The sequence below is a fragment of the Necator americanus genome, chromosome III, assembly GCF_031761385.1.
Source record: "Necator americanus strain Aroian chromosome III, whole genome shotgun sequence".
Lineage (NCBI taxonomy): Eukaryota > Metazoa > Nematoda > Chromadorea > Rhabditida > Ancylostomatidae > Necator > Necator americanus.
In genome coordinates this window covers 35,892,680-35,914,245 of record NC_087373.1, presented here as the reverse complement: position 1 = coordinate 35,914,245, position 21,566 = coordinate 35,892,680, and the positions used below count along the sequence as shown (strand labels likewise).

General features: G+C 37.8%; 1 protein-coding gene across 3 annotated transcripts; it reads left to right on the top strand.

Annotated features, from left to right (window-relative positions):
* Positions 1–4,468: 4,468 nt before the first annotated feature.
* Positions 4,469–21,047, top strand: RB195_012042 (uncharacterized protein; the record flags this gene model as incomplete). Of its 3 annotated transcripts, XM_064193718.1 has the most annotated exons (12): positions 4,469–4,558; positions 4,754–4,883; positions 6,661–6,806; positions 6,864–6,998; positions 8,652–8,714; positions 14,309–14,394; positions 14,679–14,847; positions 15,607–15,723; positions 15,992–16,073; positions 18,509–18,579; positions 18,636–18,736; positions 21,008–21,047. In XM_064193718.1, the coding sequence occupies 12 exons, from the start codon at positions 4,469–4,471 to the stop codon at positions 21,045–21,047; spliced, it is 1,230 nt and encodes a 409-aa protein (XP_064051301.1). The 3 variants fall into 3 exon arrangements, with proteins under 3 accessions (XP_064051301.1, XP_064051303.1, XP_064051302.1); XM_064193719.1 differs by lacking the exons at positions 4,469–4,558; positions 4,754–4,883; positions 6,661–6,806; positions 6,864–6,998 and adding an exon at positions 7,781–7,783; XM_064193720.1 differs by lacking the exons at positions 8,652–8,714; positions 14,309–14,394; positions 14,679–14,847; ... (3 more) ...; positions 18,636–18,736; positions 21,008–21,047 and adding an exon at positions 7,334–7,461 and having other exon boundaries at positions 6,864–6,939.
* Between the last annotated feature and the right edge of the window lie 519 nt (positions 21,048–21,566).

Here is a 21,566-nt window from a genome sequence, read left to right as displayed (position 1 = left end):
CGGGAATTCGAACAAGGTGATAGAGCTGCGACCACCGCTTAAAAAATATACAGTGTGTGTGGTGAGGGAGTGATAACCGATCGGGCGGTTAGAAATTGGTTTGTCAAATTCCGTTCTGGAGATGTTCTGGAGACCTTGAAAGATGAACCGATGAAGGGTCGCCCATCAACCTTCGATGACGATATTTTGAAGTCAATATTGGAACAAAATCCACGTCAAACAACGAGAGATTTTGCAAAGAAGCTCAATAAATCGCAATTAATTTTTTTAAAATCATTTTTATGAATTTCTTCTTATTAGTTGTTTGTTTTTTATTATTTATTTGTGTACTTATATTTATTTTTATTATTTATTCTTTTTTTTACTTTTAAGAATAAATTAATGAAAAACAAAATGGAGATATTTTTGACCTAACCTATTACTCTACCCCGGACATTGTTCATTTTCTTCCTGTCTTTACCTTTATTCAAACGTTCCCACGTCTAGGAATTTCGACATAGTTCTGTGTATGTTTTATGCTGGAGTGCCTGCAAGGTTTTTAGATGGGACCTTTATCATAACCTGACTTTTTCGCTTTTTTGACGTCTTCGAGAGAAGTATTGTTGAAGTAAATATGGGGACGCTGCTAGCAAGCACCTATCGCTTATCAATGTACTAACGAATCGGCCTAAATGTAGTAAAAGTTACGTCTGAAAACTTCGTAGGCACATTGGTAGGAAATATAAATTATAAATAAATAAAATAAATATAACAAAAAATATTTTAAAGTATTTCTAGAGATTAAGTGGGAATAAAACAAAAATGGGCAAGTAGTTTTCATAGCACTGCTCAAACTGATTGGTTCACCCCCGTATAGGATACACCAAGTCCATCGACGGCCTAGCGTTAGGGGAATAAAGGACAACAGTGAGGTGTCCTTAAAAGTATGGAACTTACATTTATTCTCATCTGGAGCTTTTAGTAACGTATATCGTGTATTTGTTAATGGTAATGTACCACATGAAATAGCAATTAAAAAGACGTGGTCCGGACCTCGGGATCCGTCTACAGCACTATCACCCGCACTATGAAATTCAAATCCTAAAAGTGCTGAGTCGAGTTTCTCAGGAAAGCTGGCCTGATTGAGACGAAAATCATAAGAATGTGATACGTCTACTCTATAGCTAACGTGCTAAATTCTCTGACAACACATGCTACTCGCTCATTTTCGAATTTTTTTTCCACATAAAGTCGATCAATACTTGAAAAAAAATCCACAGAAAAGTAGGCTTGATTGAGACGTAAATGTTCGCTTGGGAATTGTTTCGTTCTGAACAATATCATCTACTTACCTTTGTTTTTTGAGACACAGCTACGTAGTAGTACGGTAATGGAAAGAAAAAACGGACGGATCCAAACGGAATCAATGAGTGAGTATATCTTCTGAAGCGATTACGTTTGAAAACGTGTGTATTAATTAGAAATGATGTTCCAATATGGAATAAATCACAAATCTTAAGTATTGCCTTAGTCATTGAAGATTTTGAATTTCTTAATTTGTTTGCTCTTCTTATTTCAAATTACTTCTTTGGATTTCTAATTTCTTTGAATATCTTTGAATTTCTTTCGAAAAATATAGTAAAAAAGCAAAAAAAATTAAGAGGAAACAAAAAATAAGTTCAAAAAGAAAGAAAAAAATAAAAACGAAATGAAGAGAAAAGATTATACGATTAGTTACTGTAATCGATTTTTCTGTATGATCGAATACACTTCACTATTAATAGAAATTCGGCAGTATTGAGGGTGAAAACTGGATTTTTCGTCAAATTCTGCTAGGTTTCCGGGGTTTTTCTGGATAAATTTCCCACCTACGTACTTCTCTGTTGCTAGTCTGTCAGCGGGTTCACCTCACACAGTTACTGAACAACCTTAAAATCTTAACCTTAGATTTACGAATGTATCCGCTCCCGGCGCAAAGATCATCTCGGATTTCCGTGTTTTGTTTTGATTTGTGACAAGAGCGCCGATGATCGTTAAATGGGATAATCCGTACGGTTTCGTTTACGGCTGTCGCACCATTTCTCTATATATGTAAAGCCTACGCCGACGATTGCGCAATGTAACCGAGCCGGCGAGAAACTCGAGAGAACAAAGGGTGGATAAACTATGAACGACCCTGGATCGCAACCGTATCTTTGTGCCTATAAAACTACAAAGTATGTAGACACTATCCTGATATTCAAAAATGACCTTTCTCAAAAATTAATCAATACAAAACCCTACGTTTGCTTCCGATGACAATCTATAAGTTCGAAAATATGTAGTATAGAAGGAGATATAAGTTTTTTTTTTCATGGTTGATGAAAGAATTGGAAAAACTTGGAAAAAGAAAAAAAATCGGATATAATCACTGGAAAACTTATTGACGTGATCTTTTCAGTTGATTTTCTCACTTAATTTTCTTTCTTTTTTTTTTATTCATACCTTTATTCACGTTCGTCTTCTCATATTCACATATTATATACATTACATTATTATATTTATCATATTTTATTTATTTTATTTGCATTTTTTTTAATATTTTATATTTATATTATGTTATTATTTCCGTGTTTTTTTTTCTCATTTTACTTTACTTTTACATTACTGTTCTAGTACTTTTTTATTGTAATAACAATGACATACATATGCTAATTGTCCGATTTTTTCCTGTAATTTCTCCCAGAAATTCCACAGACGTACATATGTCAACCTACACACCTGTCACCTAACCTTTTTTTAAGAATACTGAAATTTAGCTAAAGACAGAAAATAAAGTTTGTAAATGAAGTTTTTGTCATTTTATGTAGTTAGTTATTCGTCTACATAAATCTTTCCTTTTTGTTGCTTTGAATGAAAAAAGGAATTCAAAGAAAGATTTCTTCTTTTGAAAAAAAAAACTATTACTTACGGAAAATCTGAAGAACTAATGATTTTCGGACTAATTTTTTGCTTTCGACGTTGGTTATTAGTCTCCAAATTTACGCTGGTCCTAAAACTTTTCCACAGATTTTTTTGAAGTCCAAGAGATCAGCGATTTGCTTGTGATTATGCATATTCATTGAAGTACTCTATAAAAACACCTGTTGAGAAGACCATTAGGTCTCTTCAGATTAAACCGACTAGGCTGTTTCATTATTTGTACTTTTTATAAGATATTGGGGCGGGTGTAGCGCAGTCAGGAAGAAGTTCCGCTGTCGATCGATCGGAGATCGAATCCGCCCTGGTGCTCACCAAGCCTTTCTTCAAGCCCTCCGGAGTCGATAAATTGGTACCAGACTTGTCTGGGAGGATAAAAACACTGACGTGACACATCGGCTAGCCCCGCAAGTCATTGTGTAAGCCAGTTACACGTTCGTGAACCTCAAACGATTCTGAATTGAAGTGAACGTGGTGGCGGATCCCGAGCGGATTGATTAACCCCAGACACTTTATCCTTCATTCTTTAATTAAATCCCTAATTAGCGTCTGAGATGATGGTTAAAAATCCGCACGCAGATACTGTAAAAATAGCACATTTCGGATGTATAGCCCCTTCGATTCAGTTCAAAAATCTCTACACTGTGACAAATGGTCCGAGGGCAACGCGACGATGCGAAAGAATTCGTTTCGAATGGTGGTGGTGATTGATTACTGTAGTCGGGATGAAACGTGCCGCCACACGTAGATGACGTCATCGTTCTCGATCTCATCGCTAATTCGCTATATGTGATCAGAAGGTTACGGTGTGTCAAACAAGCACTAATGTGTTTTTTTTAAAAGCCAAATCGGCTGAGCATAGAATGAAGATATGTGTTTACAGCTTCCGAACTAAAACTTGACGCTCTTCCACCGGGAACGTGGATTTCTTCTTCTTTTCTTTTTCCCGAGAATTTCATCAAACTAAACTACGCTAATTGGGATACTTTTCAGCGTTTTTCTTTGCTGAAATTTAAAACTAAGTTGAAAAATTGAAGAAAATATTTTTTAGACGTTTTTTAGACGCATTTTTTAGACGGGAGAGAGGAGAAAAGACATGAAAATTATCAAAATTTCAAGATGAATGCGAATGCTGTGAAACTCCAGTTTTTTTTTCATTTTATTCACATTTCAATTCTTTCCAAGGATTTTCCTTTGTTCAATAGGTCTTCGTGTCATTACTTCTAATAAAATAGTACTATAATTTCATTTTAGTTTTATTATATTACTGTACTATTTATTATTACGCCGCATTATTTTCCCTTACCCATATTATTTTGTATATTTTAATATTACAAGAATTTTCTAAAATGTCTAAGTCAGAAATTCCGGAAAAAAAAATTAAATCAAATCAGAATCGAATTAATTTCTAACACAAAAAGAAAAAAAGGAAGAAAAATATGAACGAATCATTCACAAATCCTTGGTTTTCTACCTTGCAGTAACGTACTAGTCCGGAAACGTAGAACTCAGACCGAACATCTTCCAGATCATGGGTTTCCTCTCGTCTTTGTCGCAAATGCTTGGTGTTGGCAGGCGACAAGTGAACGTTATCGTAGTCGGACTCGATAATTCAGGAAAGGTACGAAGGTTTCAATCAATAAATCAATAGGCCATCAATATATTTACTCATCTTTTGCTGATATATACCAACAAAATTTCGTACAATGTAGCAGTAATGTGTCAACAGGAGTCCAGGCTTGTTACGGAATGAACTCCTTAGATATCAAGTACTCCTCAACGAGTTACAATTATCACTAATCAATCGATCATTCAGACCACAATGCTGAACTATTTGCGAACGCCGGAGACGAGAACAAGTCAAATCGCACCAACTGTTGGCTATTCGGTGACGAATTTTGTTACCGAAAATTTCAGTTTCACAGCATTCGACATGGCTGGACAAGGTGAGCATTTGAGCGTTTACTCAAAACCATAAACAAAGGGATAAAGGATCAAGTGAACGGCGTTTCCCAAATCCCTATCCGGGGATCGGCCTACGCGTTCGACTTCAACTCAGACTTCGTTTGAGGTTTATGAACACGCGTTCAGCCTTAGAATGACTCATGGCCAATTCAGGACAAGGTACCAATTTATGACCACGGAGGGATGAAAGGCGTTTGGCGGGCGATCTCGACAATTGTACATAGCCATAGCGGAACCTCTTACCGACTGCGCTACACGGCCCCATAGAATAAATAATCCCATTAACTACGAATAAGTTAGAAATTGTGAATAATCACAAAGAGTAAGTGATAGGAGGCTCGACTGCGACTGCACAGACGATGGTTGGGAACCGCGTAATGCCAACTAAGTCTTCGATCTCTTCGCGGTCAATAAATCGGTACGCGATTTATTTGAGAGGATAAAAAGTGTTGAACTGATACACCAGCTGATCCACGCAAGTTACTGTATAACCTGGACACGTGTTTGGAATCCTCAAACAATTCTGAATTCAACTTGAAACGCGTATCCTGAAGGGACTGCTGATCAACGTAGTGGTTTATCCACCTTTTTTTGTCCTATCATTACGAACTCCTGAAATAGCCGGTTTTTACCTCATTGAGAATTCCATTAGGATGACAAGTAGTGACTTTCTTCCAGAAAAAAGAGCTTATTTGCCCTGTACACTCATTTATCAAATATGTAGACTTATTTATCAAATGATTTGTAACGAATGACTAATGGTTGCGCTTAAAAGAAAGCACATCAACCTCAAACAACCAAAATCGCTAGCAAACAGTTTAAATGAGGATTTTCCAGGAAATCTATGGAAAAGTTAATAGTTAATTCCAAGGAAAATCGTTAATGCGGGAACTTGCAGCAAGCTTAAAGGCATCACTCCACGAATCTGAGGTGGTACGGATTTCAGGTGGAGTATTCGTAAACGGGATGGGAGACTATGGAGAGGGGGGTGATTCCGTCCATTCCTTCCTAATTGCCGTAAAAACGGCCCGGAAGATACGACTTCAGGCGTTCTGGCGCACTATTTTCTACAGGGAGTTCGACTGGAGCGCGCCAGCCTTGTGCGGCGCCGCATCTTCCGAGCCGTTTTTTACGGCAATTAGGAAGAAATGGACGGAATCACCCCCCTCTCTATAGTCTCCCATCCCGTATACGAATAATAAACCTGAAATCTGCACCACCTCAGATTTGTGTCTTTAATAAAGATGCTGTGTACTAAGGATAACCTTTGCCTACCTATTTACCATGTTTGCTTTTCCATGTTTCGACTTAAGGAAAAGATTGGACAGCAAACAAGGTGGAAGGAGGATTTACGTGTCACTAGTGTAAAAATGACCTCAACCCCATCATAATTTTTCGCAGAAACCCTGAAACCTCATTTCTAGTGAAAACAGACATAAAGGCTCCATAGAAACTTCGAGAAAAGAAGCAAAAATATCCGAAAAAAAAAGTCATACTCGTTTGGGCTTTCATAGGTCAGTTAATCCTAAAATTAGACCGGAAAATGCTAGCATAACTTTTTTTTTATGTCACAGCGTAGTCGTTTTCTCCCCTTCTTTTCAAAAATATGACTGCTTGTAAATCCATGCAGGTGCCATAAAAATTCGCCTAAGGACCCGCACATGGTTAAATGTCTGTGATCAGTTGTAAATAATGCGTATATTTACAATACATGCATGTTACTGAGCGATGCCATCGGCTACGTGACGGGATTTCCAGGGAAATACCGTAACCTCTGGGAGACGTACTATGCGACTTCACAGGCGGTGATCTTCGTTGTGGATAGTGCGGATCGATTACGAATGGCTGTTGCTAGGGACGAGTTGTGGATGATTCTTGATCATAAGGATGTTAGCGGTCGACAGGTAAGCGACTCGTACATGGACGAGTTTTCATCTCCAGACTATCGTCCTCTGTTTCAGATCCCCATACTTGTTCTAGCCAACAAAATGGACGCTAAGGATGCAATGACGTCGGCAGAGATATCCACCAGTTTGGGTAGGGATTTCCCACGTTTCCAGGATTTGTCAGCACGAAAACTCGTCCAAAAGCAACGAGTAAATATACTGACAGCGGATTTCTATGGGGATCTTTTTCTGTTCGCCGAAAGATCGCCAAAAACCTTCGCATTATAAACCGATGAGAGCTGATACGGTAAAAGAGGGAAGAGGAAGAAGAGAGAGAGAGGAATAAGAAGGAAAAACAGCAGTCTAAGGGAACGGGAAGCAGAGAAAAAAAGGAAAAGGAAGGCAGAAAAAAAAGAGGGAACCACAAGAACTAAATCTGAGGCAATTTGTCACCGAAATGACCACGAATATTTTCAATATTATTATTTATTATTATATTTATTGTTAATATTTTATTTAATATTTATTGGAATATTTTTGTTCAGGTCTGGACCTTATTCGTGGTCATAAATGGAATATTCATGCCACATGTGCGTTGAATGGAGCCGGAATACAACGTGCTCTGGAATGGTTATCGAAGGAGATCAAAAATTATTTGGATTCACTAAAATAGACTCCGACACACATTAATAATAAAAGAATTTATCTAATTTTGCACGTAGGCGCAGCGCAGAGAAAACAGAGATAAAGAGGCGACCGTTCAGCTGATCGCCTTTCGCCACCACAACAATTGTTTATGCTAAAAATTCTTTGGTGTGTCATCGTTTGTTCGACATCTATGTACAGTAATCCGATCAGTTGAAGGGAGAAGCGTCCAACTGTGCGTTCTAAACCCTACACATATGTAGTCTGGAGCAATAGCATCAGCCACTAAAACAAGCAGTAAATCCCATCGTGGGAAAATTTCCGATTGGATTTTTCCTTTATCACAAATGGTTATTCGATTTCCTTGGAAAAAAAATAAATTCCATTCCAGAATACATGAACTTTTTATACTTATTGGTTCATTTACGCCGTCGTCAGAAAGGGAAGAAGGAAAATATTCAATTACTACTTATTTATTTATTTATTTGAAAAATATTTTAAAACAATAAGAATATTGGAGAACACTAACAATGATGAGGTTCAAGTCCTAAAAAAAATCTTAAGTTCAGTTTTTTTCTTTTCTCTTTTTTTTTTGAAGGACACAATGAACTCTGGCTGGCTGAAAATTTTTCTCTGTTACATAAATCCACTACAGTTAGAATGGAAAAGGACTTCAAATGGGAGTTGAAATTGACCGAAGAAAAAAGTCTGAGAAGCGTGAAGCCTGAGTTAATCCGTTACATCTTCCCATTGCCTTGAATCCCCTTCTACAATCGTTATGAAAAAAAAAGAAAGAGAAAACCACTTCTCAGAAACAGTAACCAGTAGCGGAGTAGAAATCAAAATTCATACAGCAATTATTGTAAAATAAATTACTTTACTGTCATTTAAGGACGACTTTTATCGGTTTCAAAGGACTCGGCTGATAATGTCAGTCATCAATAATTGACAACGCATCGCCGCTTCGACATTCTCGATACTTTGAGATTTTTTCCATGCGGTTGAGTAAACTTTTGAAAATTTCAATAAGTTGTTGTTTAGAATTCTTTTTGAACTACTTTAAAAGCCTGTATTCGGTGGATTAGCTTTCTTTTCCATTCCTTATGACCCATCCATCCGCCTGTCTTATAATTATGAGTCATATAAACATATTCATGATCCATCCTCGCTTCTCTTTTCTTTTTATTTCCCCTGACAAACCGATTATTGATTGTCTAGGTGATCTGGTACGTTGCACTTACAAATTCTTCCAACTTGGAGCCTTCATCGCTACTAATGATGGTTTGTTTGTATTTCTAAATCATCTTTTTCTCAGAACTATGGATCAAGAAGTTTGATTCCTGAACTTGAGCCCTAAATTTGTCTTCATTGAGTTTTGTACCAGAATTCGTCGTATAGCTGTTTTTTTTAGTCTATTAATCATCTCGGATGGTAAAAAAAAAGAAAAAAAAAGCAAAAATATCATGATTGTAATGGAAAATCGAGAATAGCGCCGACGGTAAAAGGTCCCCAGTATGACTACACCGCTGATCGATGGTTCGAAATCGGCCTGGCGCCAACCAAGCTCTTTCATCCCTCCGGTTTGATAGGTAAATCGGTGCCAGATTTGTCTCTAGGGATAAAAATACTTTCAGTTAGATCGGCTAACTCGTGAGAAAAAAAAGTACGAAAAAATACAAAAAAAGGAGACCTCGAGGATTTTCTGGAATTATTCTGGATGAAACCACTGATTTTCCATTTTTACGGCTTCTATGGGTCATTGAGGGAACGCATGATAGCGGTTCTTAAGATGATTACGTCATCAGCACTCGCTAATACGGTCAATGACGTCATTCGCATATCAGAAGCTACTTGGAATTTGTTTATGTCACTTCTCCAGTTAGTTGACTTCTTAATTTCCATTCAATTATCTCTTTGATTGTTCAGAAACAATTGCTGCCTATGCTTACGTTTACGTTACGCTGCTTACGTTGCTAGGTCTGCTTCCTTACAAACCTCAAAAAATCCAGAAATCCTCAAGAAAATCTGGTGTTCCTGCGGTAGTTCCGCAGATACACTGTCATTTAGATCTATCCGTAATCCCCGCACATTACTCTAACAACAAAGCCTGAAACAGGGAAGAGCTAGGATAATTTCTGATGAGAAAAAAACATTCTGTTACATAACATCCCGACAGTATCTTCATTAAATTTAAATTACACCAACATAATTCCTACTGTATCCATTTTCGTCTTTTTTTCGCACAATGTACTGTTAACTCGACTTTTTCCTTACCATTTCCGTACCATCTCCATTATTTTTTCTCGATAGCCAGACGATGGGTTACTTGTCCCAAACGAACGCACATTGGCAATAAAACTCACAGCTTTTGATTGATTACGGTGTTTGAAGTGACCGCTGGTTAGCTGGCGTTTCGATCAAGCAGATCCTAATTCGTTGTGCCAGAATGTTGCGCCAGCGATGAGCGCAAGGACAAGGTCGTGGTTGCTCGCTTGATGGAATCTGATCGGATCAAAATCACTAGCTGGAAAATCCTTAGTTTTTTTTTATTCTTTCACCAAGAATTAATCTACTTATATTTATTTTATCACTTTTTTTAAATCAAGAAACACAAAAATAAAGGGACAACACCATTCTTTTCTGATTTCCAAGCCGCTCACAATCCGAGAAATTCTCTAACGATCATTAATGCCAGTGATACTTTGGTCCATCAAGTATTTCAGGATCAACTCTCCTTCTACTTTTTAATCAGAATTTTTTTCCTTCGAGAAAAGTTTCCAAAACAAGTAATTGTAAGAAAAATAATTATGAAGATAAATGCTTTCTTCTTCGGAAAAAAAAGAAGAGATCTCAAAGAGATCAAATGGGAGCCCCAAAACTGCTAATAATAATTATTATTCATAGAAAACTTTGCTTTGAAAGGAGAAAAACACTATCACGTGTTTCTTTTTGGTAAATTCTAGATATTTAACAACAAACGTTGAAAGATATTTTTTTCTAGAAAAAAAAGATAACGATAAGGTATGTTTACTGCTTTGTGATTATTTGATATTATCTCATATTCATTTTATAACATTTGAGGATAGGAGGGACGAAAATATTGAGATATTTCTCCAGAGTTAGGATGAAATGGTTGAATTGCACTTTTATTCTGTACATGGAAATATGTCCTAGAAATAACAATTTCAAGGAACCCAAAAGGAAACGATTCGAAATTCTCCTGAAAATGACAAAGGACGAGGAATTTTTCAATAATGAGTGGATCAACGGTGCTCATTTGCGATTGCCTAGAATACTTCTGCCTGGGCTTGCTACGGATTTCCTGAGCACCACCTGTAACCGAAATAACGATTACAGTAGTCAGAAAAATTCCCTCGAACGACCTCCGAAGGTCATAAATCAGTTACGCCAACAGCACTACCTGATCATATTCGGACTAGTCAGTCTTTTATTGTACCGCTTTACAAGCGCTGATATCGGCACGACGTTGCGGACACGAATACTACGGTAGCCGAACAAACGAACTCAGAGACCTATGGAGGCTATCGATCGTTCCGATCGTGATCTGTGTGAAGACCTATCTACAGGGGTCAACAATGTTCGCGTCGGTACGATGGTCCCCTATGGCTAAGCTGTATGGGTGAGTGCGATCGCCTTGAGGCTCGATACGGACAGCCGTGGTGACCAGGCCGTGTATTCCGTCGGCCGGTGCTGGCGACCGCAGGCAAATGGGCGTGACCTCAAAGTGTTGTAATTGCTACTGGTTTTGACATATGTCTGGTTTCTTTCGCCTTACTTTACCGCTCTTTACAACTCTTCTTCTCAGGGATCTGTTAGGAATCTCCTTTAGATAACAGCTAATCTTTGAAGAAATGTCCGTTCATAGTAAAATATTACCCTGAATAGCAGAATACCTGACGTTATTTTCCTCAGAAAGAGGCATAATTCTCCACTAGAATTTTTGAAATTTCGGCGACTTCATTTCCTTAACAATTTATTCAAAAAAAAAAAATTCGGCTTTCTTCTTATGTCAGTTCTTCTCTTATAGGTTATTCTATGCTAATTCATAAGTACAGTGATGAAGTTCTCAAAAATAGTCTTAGAAAAACAAAAATACTATAAAATACAGAAAATAATAACAGTAACAGAAACTATTTAAATAAATATACATAGGGAAATATTAAAAATGGTGCATAGTATTAGAAAGTATTAAAAATATATGTAGTATTGGAAAATACTAAAATATATAGTGTTAAAAAATCGACCAATTTTCCTGAAAAAGATAAAGGGAGTGCTTTTTCTCTGAAGAATTAGCATATAAAATTTATTTTTGGCCTTATGCTAAAGGTAAATGTTCAAAATATCTGCTTTCCACCTCGTCATTTTGGTCCTCCTTGGTCCTCCTGGGAATTTAATCCAAATAACAATTACGATAGCTACAAAACCTGACGTTGAAAAAAAATAAATAAAACAAACATAACGGCTTGCAAAAGAAAACTGCACTATTCGACTCGATAGTTCTCTGTTTACCGTCTTACTTACACAAGCCTAAGTAAAAGCATAGGAAATAGACTACCGTATCCGCTCCATGGACTTCGATTGAATGTCAATGGTCAATACCACCAGAAATTATCGTTAAGCAGTTAACCACAAATAAAAAGTGGGAAAAACTATATCACAACGTATGAAGATTTTAGATCGTGGTACAGGTCATTCGGATTTTCTTTCAAGCTCGTCAATTCTTATGTTTGATACGCTCAACCATGGATACACTGAGAAAATAATGACAACCAAAACTATTTTTAAAAAAAAAAATTAAGTTAAGGGGAGTTGCCAATAAATACTGGTAAATAAATGCTAAGGTTAATGCTATTTATTAGTAGAAACAAAATAAATTTATTAAAAAATAAAACCTTTACGCTTTTTTGAAACATGCGAATATTTTTATAAATAAAACGACAGCTCAGAACTTTTTAAACATTCACAGAAAAATTTCTAGTTCAAGATAAAAATTTAGAAAAGGGTTACACATTTTATTTTCTCTACTTACTGTAACAGTCTCAAAAAAAAACGAAACGCTGAATAGCGTCAGCTCAGTTACCGAGGGAAAACGATGCAATTTCCAGAAATTATGGACCACACTCTTATCTCTCCACGAAAGCAGAAAAAATATACGATTGAAAGATATTTTAAAATTTTCTTCTAATGATTTTTTTTTGACTTAAAGGATTTTTTTTACTTAATTGTTAAGTCGTGACAAGCCTTGCTACCGTACCTTGTAGCGTAAGTCCTTGATCCCGTTGATTTCAGTCAGATGCTCCACGAACCAGGCATCTAGCAAAAAACATCTGATCCGTGCTCTTAAGATGCATCCGAGCATACGCTCTTCAAACCTTTGCGGTCCCCGCCGTCGAGCCTGTCGGCTGCCAGCTCGCAAGCCTTTCTAGCCCCGTATAATCCTCGTATCTATTTCTTTTGTGGATGCTGATTAGCATTCGCCTGTTAATTTATGCATAAATGCGGGTAAGGAGCCAGCGCGATATTTGTCTAGGTGTATCTCGTGTCACAAGAATTTATGCACGGTCATGACCTTCTCAAACTTTTCGTTTGCAACGCGATGAACTTCACGTAACTAATCCCTTCCCACCCTACCTACCGTAACACCACACCGGACTTAATTGCTCTGCGCACACTTACGGTTTTTACGACTGTCATTAAATGTGGCTGAAATTGTTGAGACTGTGGATACGCAACAAAAGAGAGTTTTTCTCCGGGGAACTGAAAACTTGGAAGTGGACGTATTTAAAGATAAAAGACGAATCTAGCAGGGAAAAAAGAAAGTTCTTGAAAATAAGACGAATCAGTCGAAAAAAAAAACTATTTCCAAATAATTAGTTGACGCTCTGATTATTTGTTCGAAAAAAGAAATCAAGGAGTTTGCAATTTTTACAATTTCCTTGTTGTTGGAAGTTTAATTCTACTTTAAAGGGATTTAACTATTCATTCTCAAAGATGTTTTCTTTTCCTTTTCTTCTGTATTTTTTTTATTTTCTTAGTATTTTCATCTGTGAACTTACTATCTTGATTTTTTTTCCCAGAACTTGTGTTTGAGATATGAACCTGAATAGAGCAACCATTTTGTTTATTTGTGTATCTTAGCTGGAATCCATGTTCTTTTTCCACAAACTCACCACCCATCCACTTAAATCCCCTTAAATACTGTATTTAATATTGCCATTTCCTTACAATTTCTCAAAGCGGTGAAATCTTGAGTCAGTTTCTCAAATCTTCAGTTAAATCTTGGAAATGTAAAGTTTTTGCTAGTTAAAGAGAACCGGTAAAGTCACAAAGTGGTCGAGACACCTAGTGACTTTACTGGTGACAGCTAAAGGCATCCACCAAAAAGAAAAGAGCACATTCAATAAAATCATATCTTATTCATAGCTAACCAATGATAAAAGAAAAATGTGAAACCATGGGAACTACTAATACGGAGCTTAGCAGTACGGTAATTAAAAGAAAGGAAAAATTTGTCTAAAAGGTGTAAGATAAAAAAAAAAGTTGGATGTTTATAACTATGCCCAAAATGCATTTGGTCATTTTTGATCTGTAAAACAGACCAACTAAATCCTTTCGTCGTATCCATACAGCTTTTTTCTTCATATCTGCAGAATTCAACAGTTCTGATTCAATCTTAGGATTCTATCGCTGTTACAGCAGTACCACTAAGCATCCAGTTCTCCCGTAAAACGGGGAAAAAATCCTCGTCAGTACAAGCATTAATAACTATTACTATCTAATATCCATTACTATTTATACTATTACTATCTGCTGCCACTTGTTAGTTCCCAAAAAATAATTCCATTCGTTTTCAGATGTCTTCTCTGGTCAAGGCGGATGGAAGTCATCTCTGGCCACCGCGAGTGATTCCACCATTCTGGTGTTCGCAACACGAATTGACGTGAGTCCTCTAATCAGTCCCACTTCTCTAAGCCTATTATGGGACACTAAAGCAGTTAATCACACTCTTCACACATATTTACAATGTGCTGAGTGGGACGAAATGCCGTAAAATTTCATAAACATGTCATGGTTTTGCGGCATCACCTCTCTCCCTGTTCGGTCCGCGGCCACGCCCATCGTGAGTTACGGTAACCAGCGTCACCGCAGTCGTGGAACGATGGCGATGGGCGTGTCCACGGACCTATTCCGCCGGAGAAACGCTAGTGTTGCCGACCTTTCCAGTGCCGATAAGCACAACATGCTGCATCAGACTCCGTTCGACGCTTTACCTGCGCAAGGATTCTATCCGGCACGATGGCCAGCACCACCCACCACCACGGATTCGTATCCGGAACCACCGCGATGGGCCACCGAACATGTCTATCCGATGTTCCCGTTTGCGCCGACCGAGGTTGGTTCCATAATGGTACGGTAGATTCTATAGATGACTGCTCAAACAGAAAAAAGAAACCTATTCGTAAGCTTCCGCTTTAGTTTACTATTGCCTTTGGAGAAAATCTGCTTTAGCCAGAGGGAAGTCTTGTTGGAAAGGCTTAATTGTCTACTATACCGAAGAAAATGTAGTTAGCTGTGTGTAATATATTGTTAAAAGCTAAATTTAGAGTTATTATCTCCCCTTAGTAAGGAATATTTGTGGCTTTTGAATTTGAAATATGTTTTTGGATTTGTCATTTTTGATTTAATATGATTATTTTTGGATGACTGTAACTGTCGAAATTCTGTGACACCATGCAGTAATGAAATAGCGGAAAATACCTTGAAATTGAAAACTACAAAGTTCAGGAAGCATACCTTTATCATCAAATTAGAACGAACTCTCGTTATATTTGCTCCAACTTTCAACCTCCTTACTATAAGCCAATAAAAACCGGCTGGAAAAATCTAAATGCCAACAATATGTAACAACAAACGTAATGTTCTTGAGTTTTCTCCGATAATGATCAGATGTGTTCTAAATAAGATACTAATGCCTCAAGAATACGATTAAAAAAAGGTTTTTCGCGGACTCACTTATCAATTCCCTAAGACATAGCAAGGAAAATAAAGGCGATAGTAGGGCAACTAAACAGATTTTTTTCCAGGAAGCATTCGGGAGAAATATGAAAATATGATTGTTAAAATTAACCATTATTCCCTTCACTCACTACAGGCGTACCCTTCCGATCCATTCCCGTCCACGTCAATGGCTGGTCCAACGGAATACAAAGTGAATGCGTTCTATCCTAACACAATACTTGGATCCGGTTATCCGACGGACTATAACCAGGTGACGTCCCTAAATTTTGCATTGACAGATTTCTGTGAAAATTTCTCTAACAATGTCCGGGAATGAAGTTCCTGTTCCAAGCGTTTCGATTGCAATTTTCCACCAAAGGACATCCTGACCAGCGCCATCCGCATGACTGTTGACTCACTGATATGCAATGTTTGCTCTGATTTCCTATAGTTTTCAATAACGACGTTCTACATCTCCTTCAGTTCTTGCTGTACAATACGCTTTACTCGCTGCACATCGATCAATAATCGATTTTCAGGCAATACAATGGAAAATGCCGTCGATGAAACCGATAAAGCCAGTAGCGAATCCGCCTTATCGAACAGGACCAGGAACAAATAGTGAGTTGGATGTTTTTGCTGAGTAGCAACTTATAGATCTATCGATTAGTTACGGATCAAATAAAAAGGTTGGAGAAGCGATGAAGGGAGGGATCATTCATTGTTCGTCTCTGCAGTCAGATTGCAGCAATCGGAGTGCAGAGACGTGTGCGGGCCGCTCCTCGCCATCGCAAGTGCATCCGCTTACGCAGTTCCATTGGGGTTTAGATAGTTTTGACCGAATCATATTAGAGAAGAGAAAAATCTCGACTACAACAAGTTATTTGGTTGTAGAAGGAAAAATAAACCTAATTATGACATTGTACAAGCTGTGGGTAGCGCCATTTGCACTTCTTTTGCACAAATATTTGTTTGAAACAGTTATTCACTTCTCCGGAGATAATTCTACATTTATTAGATGAGATTAGAGAAAAAAACACTATCAAAAATTTGCTGAACACCAATTGTTCCCCCGTGATTTGCACAAAAACGGAAGGTGTAGAGAATATACGTATCGATCTCGGAAGCACAGCGCAGTCCCTGATGTACTAGGTTTTCATCGAATCCCTGATACAGTGCCAGTATCGTACTACGTATACTCGAACAGATTTAATCATCCCCTTTCAAATTCTCTCTTTTCTCTCATTTGATCGAATCCTCCACCATCCATTTCGTAAATGTCACGAATTTTTTTCGACATAACGAATCGTTGCTGTTGCATTTCCGCTGACCCCATCGTAACAATGTATTGCTTAATAAATTCGTGATTTACAACGTCGTCATATAATTTTTATCTGAACTAATTCTTCCGACACCTTCTCCCTCTACTTAACACATCGCTTGCGTTGTCGTCTTAACGACTTCTTGATAACGTCGGTTCGGTCGGCATCACATCAGAAAACGACACCGGGGTTATCTTATGCGAGTCGAGCGCCAGCTACCTGATGCTGCTCACCGTTGATAAGCGCTGATAAGCCAACACCCTTCGATTGGATCGATAGATATGACGTACATATAGAAACGTAGCGTTTGACCAAGAATAATCGCATAAGCCATTAGATAGAAGGGATTATAAAAATGAACGCCAAGAATGTTGGAAAAAATGGGGGAAAAAATAAAGAGGAAAAAAGAGAATGGAGAAATAAGCACTACCTTGCAAAGTCGTTCAAATCCACTGATTCATTCGAATTCAACTGCAAACTTAGGTTACTATTAGGTCCAGTACTAGTTTCTATTTTAGTCTAAAGAAATAATTAGTACTCAACCATTTAAAAAAGTACAAATCTCTACAAAAGCGTAGAAATCAAACAGTAAGGCACGTAAATATGGTATACATAGTTCAAATCATAAACAAAACAAGTTATGGAACACAAAATTTAACGCTAACAGCGAAAAGAAGGTGAAAATGTAGTTGAAGGGTTGGGGAGCACTCAACCGGGGTCTTATTTCTGGAACCTCAATCTTCTTCTTCTCTACCTACCTTTAGCTTACATTTCGTAGATCCTCCAAGAATGATGCTAAGGTTTTAGGGCCACGACTAGTTTAGATATTTACTTCGAGAAATATCAACGCCATTGAGTACTCCTTCCCCGCTCCAGGTACACCCCACCAAAAAAAAAAGATTTTACGAGATGAGAACTTACCTCCAATAAGGGGAGTTTTGAATTGTACTCAGTTCAAAGAGACGAAGTTTTAGAATCAAGGGCAGTAGTACAGTAGACGATCCACAAGTGATATGGTAACCATTGCTGAAATACGTTGATGCACAACCCTGAACCCTGCCCGGACAAAAACTTTTAAGAACTAAAAAAAGCAAGAAAAGAAACCTCGGTAAGAAAACACTAACCGAAGTACGCTAGTCATGAAATAGTTGACGTTTGACGCCAAGGGTGCATTGCGTGGGTCCCGTTACTAACAATGAAGCGCATTTTAAAGGCCTCCAAATCCTCGAAAGCAGTGTACGGTAGCGTAAGATGCAGAATAAGAATAAACATCGTTAAAACCGCCTATTACATTAAATTAAATATAGAACATTAAGATTTGTGGAAGTTGATATTGCGTATCTTCTGAAGACAAGCTTAAAGCAGCCACAAACGTACAACGCCCAGAAAAATTTAAAAGCTGGTCCTATGAAGAAAACTTGACTGCAACTCCCATTGGGGACTGTCATTTTGATATATAGACCTTTCCATCGCGCAATCTCTGGGAGCAGAGCTCTGCTTTTGCTGACACTTATTTCCAGCACTTAACTGGAAATTACCGGACTACGGTAGATTTACACTGCAAGTGTAAGTGCAAATGTAGAAAAACTACTGGGAACAATTGTGCGATTGCGCGATACGGTGGCGCAATCGCGTGGAGTCAGTTGTTGAGGACATGGAATGGGCTTTTTTCCTCCTTCGTGTTGTGCAGAGACTGTAATCCCTCGATTTTTTGTAGATTTCAAATGATTGCAGATGTACGTGTACGAACGTCGGACAAATATCGAATGGTGTATTCGGATTATCAACGACTTGAATTGGAAAAGGTACGGTACGATGGTTGTGGCACTCCTCCTGATCCGACACATGACATTCTTTTCAGGAGTTCTGCACAAGTACATTTGTGACTTCGGAACGTAAAGCTGAGTTGTCTTCGTTGTTGAATTTGACCGAACGTCAAATTAAGATTTGGTTCCAAAATCGGTAAGCGCTTACTTTTTCATCGTGGTGTTTTCCCTAATGTGTGATATTCTCGTGTGATTTCTTTGATGTGTAGGCTATGACCCGGTAAGTAGTGTTCTCATTACGCCATATCATAACTCATGTGCAGCACTTTTTTGGCCCTTTATCCGCGCCGCCGACGACGCTTTGTCTCATCAAATCCTGCAATCTGAACAATTTGCCATATAAGTGATACGTTAGAATCACATCTGTTACTGTTAGTCACTGTTTCAAGTGTTTCTGTTTGTCAGCTTTTTTTTTTGAACGAAACTGCTGTCAACCCAAATAGATTAGTCGTCAAGAATGAATCTTGGGAATTAATCACTTCTAAGAGAAATATTAGCTTTGAAATAAGGGAACAAATGGTGTTCAAATGGAAACATAACACAATACAGTACCCAGAACCCAATAATAGCCACAAAATTAGCAGTATTTTTCCCAGTTGAGCTATGCATTGTTCCTGGATTTTTTTTCCATAGTATCGTCTATTCCTAACACTGACGTTCTTTGGTTTTCTTACTAATCGAGTATTGTTGAAAGCTTAAAAAAATACGAATACGTAAGATTTGCACAGCTATTCTTAGAATCATAGTATCAATCATAAAAATATGAAACTTATAAGTAAACAAATAAACATGTGGATCATAATATAGCCATAATATGCAGTTGTCCTTTTATCAAAAGAATTTCAACAGTTATGTTGTCACACTTGATGAGTTGAAGCATAAAAATTGGGTATAGGAATCCTTATTTAGGGTCCTTTTTTAGGTTCTGGGTTTATTCTCTTATTTACGTCCTTATTTCGTAACAAATCCTTATTTAGGGCAAATAGCAATAAAATTACACTAGACCGCAACCGTAAAGGAAAAATTTTAAAAAAATCGCGTTCATTTGACAAAGAACCACATGAGATGGAGGTAGGGAATAGACGGGATCTTGTGCGATACTTGACTTATTTGGTGATCACATGGGTCATGATCTGATGTTGATCTGATCGATCGAGGAAGTTCCTCAGGAACTGATCGTGATGCGAATTGCTTTAAATTCGTTCGAAAAATTGTTGCGAACAATTCTTTGTGTCTCTTCTTAAAAGTAGTGATTAACGGTATTGTATTTGTGACAGTTTGTGCACTCAATCATTGTACTATAGTACTTTAGATTATCTAAGCACAACGTTTGTGCAAAGAGAGTTTTTTCTTTGGCTTTTGTGTTGGTTGATTCTCTATTCCATACTATTTAATTCTCGAAGTCTACTTTCGCACAAACGACCTTCATCGAATCGTATTTTGTTCACGAACAAACCATAAAAACGTCCTCCTAGCTAAGTTAAGATTCGCGACGCTCCAAAATTGCTCCACGTTTACAGTCTGATAATTGTTTGCGTAGAATGAATGCTGTCTGTATGGCTATGGGTATACGGTGTGGAATACAAGGGGAGGAGGACAACGAGGAAGAGGAGGAGGAGGAGGTAAGGACGGTCCGTTGCGGGCCGAAATTTACGACCGACCTCACGTCCGAACGCTTTCTATAAACAAACGGCGGGTTGACTGAAACGAGGCCGCCGACGTCGACGTGGTCATGTTGGCCAGAAGGCGAGAAGTCGTAAAATGCCTGCACGGACGTCTGCAATCCACAAACTGAGGCCAGATGCTGATGACGTGGGAGAAAGTGGAATGGACCCTAAGCTGACCGTTGTTGAACGAAGTTGGGGGTGAAAGCTGACGAACCTTGATAATTGCTCGGATTTTATGGGTTTTAAAAGTAGTTTCGAGAAACCACATAGGTTTCTATGTGACCACTGTAAGTTGGGACCCTCTTTTGGGACACTCTTTTCTGTCGAACTTGTGAGATCTTTTTATCGTTGAACAGCTCGATAATACCGGGAAACTTGATGATTTCGTACCGGAGCTGTATAATTGTGCAAGATTTTAAACCAGAAACCGTATGAAAGTTTATAAGGCAGGCTAATAATTGATTGTACTGTTGATTTTGTACCAATTACGCGTAGTATAAAATTCTATATGTGTTTGAATACTTTTTTTTAAATAATCTTTCCAAGCTTCCCTGCAAATTGTGTCTTTATGATTGTTGATGGTTATTGTAACGTGTCGAAATATTTCTTCTCTGCATACGTCCGCCATAATCACTTGCACTTGCAACTTTTGTACTTTTATCAGCTAATCCCGTCCGGTGTAAAAAAGATCTATTCATGCACATTGGTATACCATATTTTACCGTGGCGAATAATTTCAGACGTGCTAAGGATCGCCGTGATAAGCACAAGAAATCCTGAACGAATCGAGCTGCTAGGTTAGCCGACTCTATGTCTCGTTATATCTGGTCCAACTATATAAATACATATTTGACGTGGATTTAGGTATATATATGACGTAATTGTGAATTTTTTTTTTTGCAAAGTTTATAAATTGCCAGTTAACTTGCCAACCATGGGTTTATATTTCTGCACTTTTTTTTGCTTTCGTACATGTATATGATCTATATCGATCTATTGATTCCCATGAGTATCTTACACCTAAATTGAAATATGTGCCAAGCCATATATGTCAGCCTTTAACTATGGATTCACTTCATGTTTTTGCATATGTACATACGTATTGTGATCTGTAGCATTGATTATTGATTCGCTTACTATTGTTGCTTTTCGTATTATTTTTCGTATTATTATGTTGCACGGTATATTTGTTTACATTTATTGTTTAATTTTAACACATGCAAACTGGTAAAAACTGATTGATTATAAATACTGATCGATAAGAAGCGTTTGTATGCGGCGACAAGTGAAAATGTTTGG